This window comes from Hemitrygon akajei, chromosome 21 (genome assembly GCF_048418815.1).
Source record: "Hemitrygon akajei chromosome 21, sHemAka1.3, whole genome shotgun sequence".
Taxonomy (NCBI): domain Eukaryota; kingdom Metazoa; phylum Chordata; class Chondrichthyes; order Myliobatiformes; family Dasyatidae; genus Hemitrygon; species Hemitrygon akajei.
Genome location: NC_133144.1, coordinates 27,450,714 through 27,468,730, shown reverse-complemented (window position 1 = coordinate 27,468,730; position 18,017 = coordinate 27,450,714). Strand labels below are relative to the sequence as shown.

At 37.9% G+C, this 18,017-nt stretch overlaps 1 protein-coding gene across 2 annotated transcripts in view; it reads left to right on the top strand.

The window, feature by feature from the left end:
• Positions 1-18,017, top strand: part of LOC140714176 (secretory carrier-associated membrane protein 5) — a 366,120-nt gene that overhangs the window by 331,734 nt on the left and 16,369 nt on the right. For both annotated transcript variants that reach the window (XM_073025052.1, XM_073025051.1), the window contains exons 4-5: positions 11,266-11,422; positions 13,682-13,783. In XM_073025052.1, the coding sequence (XP_072881153.1) occupies positions 11,266-11,422; positions 13,682-13,783 (259 nt within the window). The remainder of the gene's footprint in view (positions 1-11,265; positions 11,423-13,681; positions 13,784-18,017) is intronic.

The window sequence follows — 18,017 nt, the reverse complement described above, 5'->3', positions numbered from 1 at the left end:
AGCTGTAGTCAATAAACAGCAGCTTGATGTGTATTAGTACTGTCCAGGTGATCCAGAGCTGTGTGAAGAGCCAATGACCTATTGCAGCAATAGGCAAAATGCAGTGGTTCCAGGTGCTTGTTTAGGCAGGAGTTAATTCTAGCCATGACCAGCCTATCAAAACACTTCACCGTAGATGTGAGTGCTACTGGACGATGGTTGTTAAGGCAGCTCACCCTGCTCTTGGGCACTGGTATGATTGTTGCCCTTTTGAAGCATTTTTTATCATACTGACTACATATTGAAACACAATTCTTTGGAACAAAAATTTTAAAATGTTGCTTATAGAGGGGAAAATCAGGCAAAATTCTTTGAAGTGTGTTTTTTTTTTAAGAGCATTGACTGGTTTGAAAATAGGGTGGCTGAGAATGAAAATATTGCCCCTGCTGACAGAAAACTTGCCACTTGTAGAAACAGTGAAGAAGGAAATTCACGATGTGCATAGCGCGCACAAAATGATGGAGGAACTCAGCAGGTCTGGCAGCATCAGAGGCGAGGAATAATGGTCCAATGTTCTGAACTGAGACTCTTCAGGACTGGAAAGGTAGGGGGAAGAACCAGAATAAACAGGTGGGGAGATGAGAAGGAGTATAAGCTAGCAGGTAATAGGTGAAAATCTTTTTTTGTATTCTCCATTCCATTTTCCCTCTCACCACTTCTCTTCCCCTCACTTGCCCATCCCCTCCTTCTGGTTTCCCCTTCTTCGTTTTCTTCATTAGTCCACTCTCATCTGCTGTCAGATTCCTTCTTCACTCTTCTGCCTGTCACTTCCCAGCTTCTCCCTTTATCCTCCCTCTCCCTACTCATCTGCCTGCCCCATCCTCTCTTCACCTATCACTGTCTAGCCTGTACTCCTCCTCCTCCTAACTTAATCTGGCTTATTTCCCCTTTCATTTTCAGTCCCGATGATCTGAAATGTCAACTCTCTATTCCTCTCCATAAATGCTACCTGACCTGCTGAGTCCCTCCAGCAGTATGTCTGTGTTCTGGATTTCCAGAATTTCAGAATCTCTGGTGCTATCAAGGAGGATACTGGATTTTATTTGTTGTTACAACCAAAGAAGGCCAAATGTTAGCTTGTGTGCTATAAGATTAAGTGATTTCTCAAAGGAATGTGTTTCGGGATCTTCTTGCCACCTTTGCTCATAATGAGCCTGAAGAGAATTTCAATAAACAGATCAGGCTTCATGAACTGAAAAGCCTTTTTGTATTCTCTGTGGAACACAGCTGTGCACAGATTAGCTGCCTATGTCACCACACTTCAAAATTGCTACACTGTCTTGTATAAATGAAAGTTCATATATTCATGCTTAACTGTCATAGTTATGCACATATAAATTTACATGGTTGTTGCCGGAACTTGAAGACCTGCATTATAAGGAAAGACTGTATAGATTAGGACTTCATTCCCTGAAACATAGGTGAGTAAGGCAAGATTTGATAGAGGTATGCAAAATCATGAGGGGCATAAACAGGGTTAATGCAGCAGGCTTTTTCCACTGAGGTTGGATGAGAACAGAGCTGGAGGTTGTCGGTTAAGGGTGAAAGGTGAAATATTTGAGCTATACCTGGGGGGGGGGGGGGGGGGGGGTGTCATCTTCAGCTAGAGCGTGGCGCAAGTGTGGAATGAGCTACCAGCAGAAGTGGTGGATGCAGGTTTGATTGCAACATCTAAGAGAAATTTGGATAAGTGCCTGAATAGGAGTGGTATGGAGAGCTATGCAGGTTGATGGGACTAAGTAGAATAATAGTTGGGCATGGACTAGATGAACTGGAGGGCCTGTTTCTGTGCTGTAGTGTTCTGCCTCTGCGACAACAAACTGAAGAAAATTTGTTACAGTGCCTTTTAAGCTATTGTAGAATTTTGTTTTATAAAGGAAACCCCAAAAAGAAAATAAACAAGATGCAGGAAAACTTTGTTGAACGATTGCTATGCTTTATAATCAAAATGACTAGTATGTTTTTCTATATAAGTGACCCCTTTGAAAAATATTAAGCTACCCTTTTTCTTGATATGTACGTAGTCTTCTTGGGTGTGAACTGCTGTACATAAGCTACAAGTCCTATTAAATACATTGAGCCAAAATAAATCTAATAGTCAAAAGTATTGCAGTTCATACCACCGATGTCTTTAATATAAACTCATTTCTTCTGGAGTGATGGAGTGTTAATAATCTTGTCATCTTTTAAGCAAGAGGAAAATAACTTGTAAATGCTGCTGCTTCGCATCAACACAGTTTGCCTAACTTGTATGCCTGATGTAAAATGGAATTTTGGTCTTTTGCTTTTAATTAAAGTATAAAAATTAATATTTTAAACACACTATAGTCGTAGTGAGCTCTACTGTATCCCGATGTTTTCAACACTGATTGAAGTACATCAGAAAGCAACTTTCATTTTTCATTGCTTGCCTAGCTCTTTTGTATGGAGAAAGAAAATAATGATTCCTGGTCACAGGTTGCACAGTGAAGAAACAGGCCCTTCAACCCACTATGTCCATGCTGGGCTTTTGCACATCTCTATTAATGCTATTTATGTGTTTTTTAATATAGAAATACAGCACAGTAACAGGCCCTTCTGGCCCAGTGAGCCCAGTCCACCCAATTGCACCCATATGGCCAATTAACCCAGTGGTCCCCAACCTCTGGGTATGGGTCTGAAGCATGCAGGGTGCAGCAGTAGCCAGAATGCACCCAGCACATCTTTAAGAAAAAAGCCAAAATAAACAAGCTAATTAATTAGGTGCTGCCTGGCACGTAAATGTTGGCCCAGATCGGAGGCGATTGCAGGCTCTGGGCATGCACCACATCTGCCCCAAAGTTTCACCTCTCAGAGGCAATCGCCTCTGATCTGGGCCAACATTTACGTGCTGAGCGGCACCTAATTAATTAGCTTGTTTATTTTGGCTTTTTTCTTAAAGATGTGCTGGGTGCATTCCGGCTACCACTGCACCCTGCATGCTTCGCGGCCCGGAGGTTGGGGACTACTGACTTAACCTACTAACTTGCCCATCTTTGGAATGTGGGAGGAAACTGAAGCACCAAGAGGAAACAAAACAGAGTTATGAGGAAAGCATACAAATGCCTTACAGACAGCAGTGGGAATTGAATGTGGAAGCTAACATTGTGCTGTCATGCTACCATGCTGCTCTCATTTGCATGAAAGTCATATCCTTCTGTGCCTTGCCAACTTAAAAATATCTCTTAAAGATGATATTTTTTTCCTCTCTGATTCCAATGCCACTTCTGGCAAAATGTTCCAGATATCAACCACTAATTCTAAAAATGTTTTCCCCACAGAGCCCCTTTAAATTTATACCCTTCCATATAACAAACACAAGAAAATATGTAGATGCTGGAAATCCAAAGCAACATGCACAAAATGCTGGAGGAACTCAGCAAGTCAGATAGCATTTATGGAAAAGAGCAAACAGTCAACATCTCAGGCCGAGACCCTTCATCAGGTCTTGAAAAAGAGTACTGGCCCGAAACATGACTGTTTGTTCATTTCCATAAATGCTGCCCAGCCTGCTGAATTCCTCCAGCTGTGTATGTCTGTGTGTGTGTTGCTTCCCTTTCCACTATTACATTTGCAGAGAATAACTCTGCTAGATTTTAGACTATTCACAACAAAATGGTGAAAAATGTGTCCCCATGTAGTTTCAGGAGTATCAGCTAAGCATTCGCAGTGAACATCACATTGCTAATGTACTGCAAAATAAAAGATGCTTGAGATTTTTTTAAAGTTTTCAGAGAGTGCTTGATTGTAAATAGCCCATCAATGCAATCTAGAGGTTAAGTTTTCTTCAATTGAATGTAGCCGCAGTGTTATAATATTTCAGTTTGAGAATATTAGCTATGTTGCTGAAAAGTTAGAAACAGATTTTGAAGAAGGCTAGATTCCTCTTGCTGCCTTAATTTACTTGGAGGATGTTCCATTTTAAGTGGCTTTTTATTCATAATACAGGTATTTAAGTCCTTTTGAAAGAAAGCAGGATGTCTTTGTGTGTATTACCACTAGATGGCAACATTTCAACATTTTCAGGAGCACTGCATTAGATAATCACGATCCATGGTTTGCAATAGCAGTGTTAATTATTTAGTGATGCAATGCAGAGTAGGTCCTTCCAGCCTTTTCAGCTATGCTGCTCCAGCAACCCCCAAAAAAACCTGATTTAACCCAAGACAATTTACAATGACCAACTAACTTACCTGGTTTGTCTTTGGATTGTGGGAGGAAATTGGAGGACCCAGAGGAAACCCACACGTTCCACAGGGAGGACCTACAAATTACTTGTAGAACTCTGAACTTTGGAATTCGTCAAGCTGTAATAGCATCACGCCAACTGATTCAAGTCAAAACTCTGCTTTAAATAACAATGCTTTGATTTTCAGCTGTCTTAACTGTCAATATTACTTTTAATTTTATAAATGTAGTTTAAACTATAATTTATTATAAACAGTATATGCATTGCCTTGAGAAAGTATTGAACCCACAACCCTTTGTTCACAAATATTAGAACTAGGGATTTTGATCAGTTTAACTGAGAATTTTTACTTGTGAATCACATGCTCCTTTTTCACAGTAGAACCCAAAAAACAGGGAGAATTGTAAAGCATGAAAACTGAAAATTCAGTAACTAAAACATCAGTTCAAAAGCATTCACCCCCCCCCCCCCCTTTGCTCAGTACTTAGTTGAACTACCTCTCACAGCTATTACAGGCAGTAGTCTTTTTGGATAAGTCTCTATTAGCTTTAAAATACGATTCACCCATTCCTCCTTGCAAAATTGTTCAAGCTGTGCCAGGTAAGTTGGGGAGTGGCAGTGGACAGCAATCTTAATCTTGCAAGAGATATTCAGTTGGGTTAAGGTTAGGACTCTGACTGGGCCATTCAAGGACATCAGTTTTCTTCATGTGAAGCCACTCTATGGTTGTTTTGGCATTGTGCTTTTGGGACATCACCCTGCTAAAAGATGAACTCCATCCCCAGTTCAAGCTTTCTGACAGAGGCTTGCAGGTTTTTAATCCAGGGTCTCTCTTTTACTCTATTTAGCAGCATTTGTCTTCCCTATAATCCTGGCCTGATTTTCAGTCCCTGTTGCTGAAAAGCATCCCATAACATGATGTTACCTCCACCATACTTTACGTTAGGGATACTGTTACCTGGCTGATTACATGGTATTAGATTTGTGCTACATGTACCACTTAGTGTTGAGGCCAAAAAGTTCCACTTTAGTTTTATCTGACCACATGACCTTTTACATCTTTATAGAGTCTTTATGGGCAGGGCTTCTCCCTTGCCACTCTTCCATAAATGCTGTTTGTGCAAAATCTTAGAGATTGTGGAGCCGTGAGCTTCATCTCCAGTTGCAGCCACTGATTTCTGCAGTTCACTCAGAGTGACTTGTAGTGTCATAGTAGCCTCTCTTACAAGTTCCATTGTTTGACGACTAAGTTTAGAGGGGCAACCTGATCTAGGCAGTGTGGCTGTGCTTTCATATTTTTTTCCACTTTTCCTGATAGATTGCACTGAGCTGATGTACGTTCTGAGCCTTTGAGATTACTTTTACCCTTTCCTATATTTGTGCTTTTCTATTATAATTTCCCTGACTTGACCTGAATGTTTTTTTTCCTTCATTTTGCTTTTGCCTGGTGAGAATCTACCATACTGTTGGAACTTGGGGGTATTTACAGTATTCTTATAATTTCATTGAAAGTAAGCGATTCTCCAATTTTCTGCATCAATGAATTGGGTGAGTTGGTAAAGTAATATATTACTTCTGAGGAAATCTAGCATAATAATTACAAAGGGGATAAATACTCTTTCAGCCTCAGGATTTTGTTTTTCTAATTTTTGGTAAATTGTTGACAGGTTTTGGATTTTTTCTTTTGATATGCACAATGTTTTGTATATTAGCTAAAAACATCTTACTTCAATATATGTTAAACTTAGAAAATGAGAGTAAAATGTGAAAATAGTTGTGGGGTTTGAATACTTTTTCAAGGCATTATATATTATAAACATTAATTTAATAAACAATATTTATTGCAGCCAAAGCATACCTTGTTACCTTCTCCAACTAATCTTGGTGGCCTCATGTTCAGCCTCAGTCCTTTTCATTCCTTTTTTTGCTGGTTTTGCCCTGAGCAGTTCAATCCCTACAGCCTTGAATTCTTGTGTAGGTTCCCTCCTACACCCTTCCTCTCCACCACACATCCACTGCCCCTCCCAGGTTGATTCCAGTTAGAACTAAACAAGGCTCAGGCTCTGAGTTGATTATACTGGCGATTTTAAAATACAGCACAGATGAAGTTAAATAATTGGAAGTATCTAGAATAGCCTGCAAGCGGCAGTGTTGGATAGCTGAGTGGTTGAAAGGTATTGTGTGCATCTGCACATACCAGTTAGTTTGAGATCAAAAGAGTGGTGAATACAGGATTATAAAAGCAGCAAGAATATGATGCGGATAGCCTAGATTTTGTCTACTTTCATGTCCTGAACAATGCACTGAGTGAATAAAAATCCAGGCCCTTTGTGATGCACAGCCATCAACCTAAGGAAGCTGCTCATCATTTAATGTTGGCATTGATGTATTACTGATTTAATTAATTTTTCAGATCTTCTTAGCGTATGTGTGGAGCTTAATTTAAGTGGGAGTGCAAAATTCATACTCTCTTCTCATGAGCCAATAAATAGGGATGATTATACATACACTTTTCATAATTGTTTCCCCCAATTACTTGGTAATCTACACAGATTACTGATATTTGTGTGCAAAATAATATTTGATATGGATATTGAACAAACATTTCATGGGGATTAGTTATTTCAGATTAATAATATGGAATTCATTGAATAGACTTATGAAGTATTGGACTAATTAAATGTAAAATGTATAAAAAGTTTTTACAAGCATGAATCAAACATGATTCCTTGAAGGGTGTTGTAACAATGTTTACTGTGTTGTTGTGCCTGATGTGTTTAATCATACTGACTTGCTAACAAATAGTGTTACTGTTTTGCATGGAGGTCAGCTGTTAAATCCTGCTTGTTGTTTCAAATAATTCTAATGAATTCAATTGTGTACAGTAATATTACCAGTGTAATTCCTTGAATTTTATTATAAGGAAATGGAATGGAAATTCGTCAGCCCACCCATGGAGCCAGTGTAATTTCTTGGGTGAAATCCCATTATTCCCAATCCTCCCTTTTCTTATTACATTATATCCCTCCTCTCTCACATACCCAGGGGCTCCCCATTGATTTTCAACAGAACAGAATGATTCATCATTGCTCTGGTGAATGCCCTCTTCAGTATCCATGCTCGGTTTCTGTGACCTACAATGTGACATGCTTGGCCTCAGCAAGTTTCCAGACTGATGATCCCAAGGGTTTCCTACAAGGCAGTTTCAATTAGAACTCTCACAAAGTTGACAGGGCATCTGATCCCTAGAGCTAGTGAGTCCACTCATTGTTGAGTCGATTACCAGAGGATGCAAGTTTAAAGTCAATACAATGGGAAGAATGGAGAGGTTGGGGAGTTGCTTTAAAGAATGCAATCATGATGACCTGTTGGTGAAAAGAAAACTCAGAGGATTTAAAATGAAAGTGTATTAATATTTAAATAAATAAAATGTTTAAAAGGATATGACTTTGCAGTGAGTTCTTTCAAAGTTAACAATGGGTACAAAAAACACATAACTCTTGGTTCTGTGACATTTTGGGAAACTGATTAGCCACATTTCCAACTGGGTTGAGCACACCACTTGTAAGCACCAACTTTACAAAATATCAGGCTAGTTTTCATTCTCTTGGGTAGAAATGCATGTTTTTTTTTAAAGAATTTGAAGACCTCTAAACTGCAACACTATTCTTTAGTATGAAATCACTGTCATTCATAAAAGTGGCTGAAAAAGTGCCGATATTCACAGCACGTGGGAAAGCTACTGGCTTAAGAAATACACATAGCAGTTATGTCCTGCGAGAGTTGGGTATTTTAACATAATTTAAATCCTTAAAGTATCAATACACTTCACCTGTGGTTAACTATGCCCTCTTCATTGTTGAACTTGGATTTCTTCAAGTACAAGCTTCATTCAATGCTATTAAGTCTTATATTTTAATTACCTATCCATCCTCATTTATATAATAGAAGCTGTGTTCTGGTTCTTGATCCTGGTGTGCCTGTGCTGAGTTTATAGATTTATTACAAACAACTGCTAGCTTTTTAATAATCTCAATAATTATTTTAAATAACATAGGAAAAGATTGAGGTCTTTAAATTGGTAGGAATGAGCAACTCCTTCAAGAGCTCTAAATGCTGTTATAGATGTATGCTTAATATTTACTAAAGTCTTAATGTGTCTAAAGGCTACGTCACAGATTAGTTTTAACAGCTGCTTTCTTGGGTTGCTTAAAAATTGAATAATGTTAATTCATGAACTGTTTAAGTCATTATACATTGTGTGGTTAGATAATTCTCAAACAAAAGTTTGTATACATAGTCATAAATTCATAGAGTACTGCAACAGGGAAAAAGGCCCCTCGGCCCATCTAGTCTGTGCCAAACTATTATTCTGCCTAGTCCCATCAACCTGCTCCCATAGCCCCCGATAACATACTTATCCAAATTTCTTACGAGCTGTTGAAATCGAACCCACCACTTCTGCTGGGTTAATTCCACACACTCGCCATCCTTTGAGTGAAGAACTTTTCTTTCATATTCCCCTTAAATATTTCACCTTTCACACTTAACCCATTACCTCTAGTTCTAGTCTCACCCAATCTCGCTGGAAGAGTCTTGGGCTGAAACATCAGCTGTTTATTCATTTCCATAGATACTGCCTGACCTGCTGAGATCTTCTAGCATTTGTGAGTGTTGCTCAGTGGAAAAAGCTACTTTCAACTACCCTATCGATCATTCAATCGTTATGTGTGTATGATGTGGGCCTATATATATAAAATCTCCCCTCATTCTTCTACATTCCAGGGAATAAAGTCCTAACCTATTCAGATCTATTCAGCCTTTCCATTTAACTCAAGGTCCTCGAGTCCAGTCAACAGCCTTGTAAATGTTCTCTGTACTCTTTTAATCTTACTGATATCTGCCAAAACTGCACAAAATAGTCCAAATTAGGCCTCACTAACATTTTGTACAACATCAGCATAATATCCCAGCTCCTGTACTCATTAGTTTGATTTATGGAGACCAATATGCCAAAAGCTCTCTTCACCTCTTGCATTTATGCACACCAGAATTTAATGCCAAACTGCAGTCAGGGAAAACAACAATTATGGTGATAGACCAGTAGAGGGCACTCTACCATACTATCTTCACAACCTGTACCAGGTAATCTGTGTTAAAATGATATTCCTAAATAAAATGGCATAGTTCCACTCTTCCATTCACTGAGAAAAAGGAAATAATTTCTCCACACTATTGTAGGAGTGTAGCCTAGCTTCCATCAGGGAAACCACATCCTGAATATGTAAGCTACATTCAGTAATTTTAAATTCAGATAGACTTGGCTCCTCATTTATGTCTATGTTTGCCTCTCTTGATTTGGTGATAGAATCGTAGAAGTTTACATCATAGAAAGGCCTTTCACCCATACTGTTCATGCTATTCTGGCAGGGCTGGCCTCATGACTCTCATTTTCAGGATGTGTCCCTTGGTTCCAGAGGTCTTTCACCTCTTTAAGGGTCTTTGTTTTCTGCACCAGAACTCTTCTCTGATATAATGCTATAGTGTGTACACAACTCTTTTAATGTAAAGCTAATTATCTAGGGAGCAAACTTTATAGCTTTTAACACTGGCACTGCCCTTGGTATCACTCCTCTAGGATCTGTAATATCGTTTCACTTGAAGTAGGTATTAATAAGGAAATGTTGTACGACGGCTGTAGCAACTAATAAGTCAAACAATAAGAAGCTGTCAAACTTTCCATCTACATTTTAAGGAACATATTACACTTGAACAACATTTCTGGGGACCATAAACTCTGGCACTGATCATCTGGACTCTTTGCCCTATTGTATTGTAAGGCTGACATAATTTCTAGTGTTCAAACCACAAAATGGCTTTATCCTGGGGATCCTTCTGTGTGTCTGGGCTATTTCCTATCTTGCGTCATTGACTTCCTAGTTACTGTTGGAGACAGCGTTCCACTGATTTAATATCAATTATAATGCTTGTAGCCATTTGGTACATTGTTTCTATGAATATATTGTTGTTACGTCGGAAGAATTGAGCAGTGTACCATAATCATGCAGAAAGTTGTAGGATGATCTGATTGGTCCACTTGTAGGTTCCCATGTTACAATCATATTGCTGTTTCCATGGTCATCACACTTTTCCTTACTGTGATAAAGCCCAAAGTCAAGTTAAAGAATTGTTCTATGATCTTAGTTTTCATATGGAGAAACCTTCAAATAATCAAAGTGCCACTCTCCAGGTTAACTCCATTGTGTGATTTTTTTTTTAAAGCCATCATGTCATGATCAGCTGATGTTCTGGTTGATAAACTGTAATATCCTGATACTCCTGTTTGCATATGTCAAATGGCACTTTGTCTCTCATAGAGATGCAGTAGTGAGACTGCAGTGTGTGAAAGGGGTTGTTACTTTTATGGAAGAGGTAGAGGGGCTTGTTTCGTTGGCATAGTGTCAGCAATGGGTACAGTTATGGAGGTCATAGGTCCTTGAGTTGGTAAATGCAGTAAATGTTGTGCTCAACATGTCGCCATATGTAGATATCTTGTTTCATTTTGGAGAGGCAGCACGGTAACATGAGCTTCTGGCCCAACGAGCCTATGTCACTCAATTACATGTGTGACCAATAAACCTACTGACCTGCACGTCTTTGGAACATGGGAGGAAACCAGAGCACACGGAAGAAACCCAAGTGATCACAGGGATAATGTATAAACACCTTACAGACAGCCGTGGGCTTAAACCTAGTTCACTGGTGCTAAAATAGCATTAGGCTAACCACAGTACTACCATGACACCCTTAGATATGTGGAGATCAGGTTGCAGTTACATGTACAATCATGGACTAGTGTCAGAGCATTCCTGTTTTGCATAAATTGAGTTCTTGGGATTTGGTCATGCCTCTTGATAACTGACCCACTCTAATACCCATGGAAATGCTGACCTCCATGTTAGTATTGCCTGCGGCATGTGACTCATGGCTGTTGTGTGCTACTTGATGCTTTATTGCAGTGAACAGCATCACACTTGCAGTGAATCTGATTGGCTGCCTAGCTTGGTTGATTGGAGGAGGAGGAGCTGTCAACTTTGGACTGGCCTTTCTCTGGCTGATAATGTTCACACCATGCTCCTATGTTTGCTGGTTTAGACCAATCTACAAGGCCTTCAAGTAAGTATTCAAACATCATTCAATTTCCTCGGCTCCCTTCACATGGGTGAGAAGGTTCAAACATTTTATCATCAAATCATAAATTATTTGGCCTTTTTGGACTAGACTGTTACATCTCCATTTGGAAGAATATCAAAAATAAATGCTTTTCATTTGGATGTTCTACTATTTCAAGTTTCTGATTATGCTCAAGTAAAGTTAAATTTTTGTCCTTTTTAACTAGTAGTTTGGTTTTCCAGTTTTTTAAAATTTTATAATAATTGCATATGTTTCCATTGCTTGTCCAAATTGCATCCAAGGATTACATCAGGTTGTTCACTGCTTTAGTATAATGAATCCTGAAAATAGGTACCCTTGGGTTAAAACAGAACCATATTCATTTTCAACAAACCAGTTTTCAGAATGCTTTAGTTGAAGGCTTTTGAGGAGATTTAGTAAGAGCAAGACTTGCCACTAACTGGTGAGTTTTCCTTGAAGAGTAGAAAGGATAAATTGGAGTATTTTGTATGTACAAGACATGCAAGGGTATGAAATGCTTTGCCAGAATTGGTACTCAAATCAAATCTGTAATTTCATGTTTAAGTGTGGATCAATTTTTAAAGAAAGATTAGAAAAGTATAGGTGAACAGACTGGTCTTCCCCTGTTCTTTCCAGTCCTGAAGAAGGGTTTCTGTCCAAAACGTCAAGTGTTTATTCATTTCCATAGATAATGCCTAATCTACTGAGTTCCTGCAGTATTTTGTATGTGTTGAGACTGTATAGCTTGCTCTTTTGGTGCAACGCAATGCGGAAATAACTGCCCTCAGTGCTGTAAAAACCAATAGTTATGTAGATTAACATCATCGCAAATAAGAGATGACCTCTCTTCAGGAGTTTGCAGTGATGTTCTCCCTGGGAAGCATCTGGGCAATTTGAAGATCACAAGATTAGTGAACTGCAGCATAAATTTCCAGTATTCAAAATTGCTAACTGAGACTTTGCACTTGGATCTGCATGTAATTGTCCATGACTTAATATAGAAACAGAAATAGTTAACTACTTAATTTGGGTATGAAACAGACTGGTATTTTGAATGTTACCCACATGGAATGAACGGAGCCAGTGGAAAATAACCATATTACTTGCTTGACTAAATTAGTTTTCACTGTACTAATTATTGAAACTGCCATGACTTTGGGGCTTCAAATGCATGTCTAGACTTACTGCTTCATGTTTCCATTTCCATTTTTGTTTGGCCGAGGACATACAATTCTACCATAATTGAAACACATTTTTCTTATCTTGGGTCATGCAGTAGGATTATTTCTTTGTTGGAAATTGTGTTTTGGAGGTGCAGTTTGTTTGCCAGAATTGATGCTGATGGCACACTAACTCCATTGCCAAAAAATACCAGATGTCCTCATCTCAATGCAGACGTTCATTGCAAACAAAACAAATAGAATCAATATTTAAGATGTCTAAAACCATTTTTCTCCTCACAAGAAGAGTGTCTGTGCATTAGTTTTAAACCATGCTCTTTACTTATTTTCCCCTAACACTGTCATATTTCTATCCCAGACAGTTCACTTAGTTCTCATCAGTTCTGCTGTTTGGGGGATTGTCATCATAGATTTTGCAATACTCCCATCCCCATTACCCTTTTTCCCTTCAAAAGTCAAACTGGAAAACAAACTACTCCATCTGAGCTAGTTGCTGGTGTTTTTTTTTGTTCTGCTTTGAAAATGATCACCTTAATTTATTTCAGAACCATGTTAGATCACTCTTAATTTGAAAAAAAATCGTGAAAAGGGAAATTTGCACTAAATCAACCTGAACTCAGTTTCACCTCTAAGGAGTACCATATTTAAAAAAATACTGGAGATGCAAGGCTATTGGGTATTGTTCTTACAATCGTTGCTTTTATCAGAAAAAAGAGTTGGTAAATCTCCTTTTGTGATAAAAGTTAAATTGGCATTTTGCATTTATTATTTAACCAGTTCTGCTGTAGGATATTTTAAAAACAAACATTGAGGTGAACATTAACTGTGTACAGTTTGAATTTTGAACTGTATTTTTGCTCCGGTTTTTGGCCATTCGTGACAAGTGTTGTGAGATTTTGATTTTATTTCAAATGGGAATTTAAAATTTTGTGTGAATCCTCTGAGGCAGCTATTTTATGTGGATGGTGGGTGTATATGGAATGTTTTAATCGCAAGGTTGTTAACACTGGTAATTGCTAATTGTCTGAAAATGTCCTCTGTCATCTGTTTGCACTTTTAGGTCAGATAGTTCGTTCAATTTTATGGCATTCTTTTTTACATTCATGGCCCAGCTGGTGATCAGCATTATTCAAGCAGTAGGAATTCCTGGCTGGGGAGTCTGGTAAGGATTACTTTTTTCATTGCATGTGGAACAGTAACAAACTGGTTATTGCTGCCATTCACTTGAAATTGTGTTAAATGGGATCAATCAAAGGGGTCTATTCAGAGAAAAGCAACCAATGACATATAACTATGATGTCAAACCCAACTTTTAATACACTGCAAATGTTTTGAGGTTGCTATTCCAAGTGGATTTTACTTTATGTAACAGAAGATTTTGGTTTCCAAACTCCACTGTACATCTGTCTTTTTGATCCCACTCTTTGCAAGTTCCACTTCCAACAGTGTTTTCAGAGTGAAAAGGCAGAGGTAGAAGTCAGGTGAGAGCTCAGGGTGAACTTTCCCAAAGTTCCTGACAACATTTCAGGGAGTAGAGTTGCTGCTTCACAGCTCTGGTGATCTGCAGCAAACCAGAGGACATAAGAGACTGGAGCACCCAGTTGGTAGGTTGATTGACTGCTGTAAGTTGCCTCTAGTGTGGAAGTGATTGGTAGAATCTAGGGAAATGTTAGTGGGAATATGAGGAGAATAAAATGGGATATGTGCAACTGTGTGCTTGATGGTCTATCTGGATTTAGTGAGCTGAAGGGATTAGTTCCTTGCTCTGACTAAATTCACTAATTTCTTGAAGTATTTCTACAGCAATGCTTATGCCAACCATATCGTACTCAACACCTTGGCTTATGAAGGAAGGCATTCCAACTGCCTTTATCACTACCCATCTATCAGATTCATAGAGCTTTGGATTTGCGCCCGGAGGCCTCGCTGTACATCAACACGACTAAAATACATGCAATGTACTCGGGTATGCCCTACCGGAATTTGACATCCTAAAATTCTTTACTTCCTGTTTTGTCAGGATTAAATTTCATCTGTCACCACTTTGCCCAACTTTCCAGCTAATTTATGTCCCACAACTACCATCAATCTTTTTGTGTTGTCTTAAAAACTTACTGAGTATACCAACCAGGTCAAATATTACAAACGACAAAGGCTGCAACACTGATCCCTGCAGTGCACCACTTGTTACACGTTTCTAGTCAGGAAAACACATTTTGACCATTATCTTCTACCTCCCAGCACCAAGTCAGTTTTGGATCCATCATGCTTCAGATCTCTTGTGCTTTAATCTTTCAGAACAGCCTACAATATTGCACCTTGTGAAAAGACTGAAAGCCCATATAAACCACATCTACTGTTCTGCTTTCATTAAATTGTAAATAAACTGGTGGTAAAATGCCAAACTGCATCCTCTGGGAGCTGATGAACCAGCAATGATCTATTTTGAGAATTTTTTTTGGTAGTTTCTGCTGATTTGCAGTTTGCTAAGAGTACTGTCCCAGAGGCTTTTGATGCCTGTTGCCACTGCTATCTTTTTGTCAATGTGGGAAGAATAAAGTATAATGTATGAAGAGTTATCACTGTTCAATCTTCATATTCAGCAATAAAGGAGAAAAGTCTGTAAATGCTGGAAATCTGGACTAAACTCAGCAAGCTAGAAACATCTCTGGAGAGAAATATGGACATTTACTTTCCCAGATGCTGCTTGGCCTGCTGAATTTTTCCAGCATTTTATATTATTGTATACTACAAAGTGTTGGATTTTTAGCTTTCTGCCTTTTGGCGTTTGAATGATGCATAAGCTGCAGTTATTGCGAATTTCTACAAGAGTCTAGGTTTTTAAAAAAAGATGAGAAGTCCCATGAGCATAACATTTCAAATTCATTAACAATGAGCATTTTGTTAAAGTATTTGACTCTAAATTTAATATCTTGGATCTAATGACAGCTGTATATTTAACCCACTGAAATTCAGTTGTATGAACAGCATTTTAATAATTAAATGCATTTAAATATTAATATACAATGCAAGTTAATTTAACCTGTTTGATTTGTACTGCTTTCTGAAGGAATTAAATAATGTGCAGACTGCAGTAAGTTTAATTTATATTAATAAGAAACTCTAAAAGGTATCATAACTTATGAATGGAACCTGGATTCTTTTAGAGTTTAGTGTATTTATATTAACAGGATTGAATTAATGTAGTGTATCAAGATGCATAGATGTGCATTTAAGTTCATTTAAAAAGAGTGGGAACAAACATGTATACATCAGAATTGTAATTCTTTCCAGTTTCTTCCAAGCAATTGCCAAGCATATTATTGGAAAATAACCTCCAAGCAGCAAAATAGCATTAATGAGTGAGACGTCAGAAGTTCTGATATGTGAAACTCCTGGTTAATGGGATGATCATTTGATGTGTATCATGTATTATATGATTGTAACTATGGAATCATTCACCTTATTTCCAATATTTTATATAGTGGTCCCTTGAGTATCAAAGTTCTCTATCAGAAACCATATTTAGGAAGATCTAGGAGGAGTTTTGGAGAGCACCATTGATATAATTTAAAGGCTTGTCTAACGTGAATATGGTTTTCTTGATAGCAAAATCATGCGTGTCATTATTTGCACAGTAATAAAGCATACACTGAGTCTTGCATCAGTTTTGAGATGCTTCCTTGAAAGTTGGGAAATAGTGATTGAAGGTACCTTTGTTAATTGTACATTGATTAGAACTCCAGTTTAAAACACAGGAGGTTGACAGGAGAGAATGCTGGCTTCTGATATTGTAGCCAATGAGGCACAGCTCCCTTTCCCATTGTGCCTTAATTTTTCCTCCATCACAGTAAGATAGGGGTAATATCTCAAATTTATTTGACCCATTAACACGGTGTGTGGTGAGGAGGCAGAAGAAAATTAGAATCATAAATTCCTGGTGGGTTCAATTTGCACGTAACACATCTCATTTCTAACCTAGCCAACGTGGAACTGATGGTGGTGCAAATCAGCTGAGACAAATGAGTTTTTGGATTCCTTTTGATTATACACCCTCAAAGTATAATTGGAAAACTTCAGAATCTGAGTTTTAAAGTATACTCTGCAGATTTTTAGGGGAAAAAAAAATCTTTGTAGGGCATCTGTAATTCGTGTTATGCTTGATTTAGCAAAAAACTGTATTCCAACTTGTGAAAATAGATTTTTAACTTTATTTTTTGACAGTGTGACGAAAACATTGTTTGATTTGTTAACTGTGCATTAATATTGGTGATCTGCAAAGCTGTGCAATAAAATCTTGTGCCTTTTATATCCCCAATGAGTATACACAATTGCCAAGCAAGCATAGGTCTTCAATCCACTCTGTTTTTCTGCCAGCAAACATCAAAAAGATTTTTGATGGCCCAGTAATTGTCATACAGTTACTATAGAGATCTGCCAAACATCTGCTTTTAAAGCCATTCCTTTTGAGCATGGAAAATGGGTCAAATGTGAAAGAAATATTAAAGAATGACTTGCATTTATAAAGCACCTTTCAAGACCTCTGAGATATCCCAAAGTACTTTATGGCCAAATAAGTACATACTGAGATGTAGTTTTTTTTCTGATGTACAAAGCATTGCAGGCAATCTTTGAAAATCAAGATTCCAAAGTAAAATATAATAATAGATTCTTTAAAAAAGGTTGGTTTAAAAATAAATATTAGTTCTAATAACACATTATCAACAGGGAGTCTGAAGACCCACACTCAATGATTCAGAATCAATTTCTCCTCTGCTACCAGATTTCGGAGAGGTCTGTGAACCAGGAGCACTATCTTGTTATTCTCTTTTTATGCACTATTTATGTTTGTAATTTCTAGTAATTTTGTACTGTAATGAAACAAATTTCACAGTTAAGTCAGTGAAAATAAATCTGATTCAGTTCCTCAAAGTATAATCACTTGGGAGCAGATAAGATTTTGAATTTTCTTTGTAAGATGGAAGCAGTGATGGTGCAAAGGTCCCTAAGTTGATGCTGAAGCTTCTGATGCCCACAAACCTGACTCCAAGGCAAATGTGTTATCAGCTGAGCGCTGGTGATGCTGCTGATGTATTTAAGAGATTCATCAATATGACAAATCCATCACCTTTTAAATTATGTGGTAGATTTTTTTTAAAAAAGAAACCAAACTGCATAAAAAGTGTGTAATTTATTCCTCATAAAAATGATGTTCTAAATAAATCCTTGGCTATATTCCAATCTGAGAGGAAGATTAAGTGAGCTGATTTTTGTCAAAAATGCAAGGCGTAGTTTAACATTAGAGAATATTGCTAGCAGCAAATAAATGACATAACTTTTATTATTGCAGCTGTTTCTGCTTACCAAATTTGCATGTTGTGAATTAAATCATATTA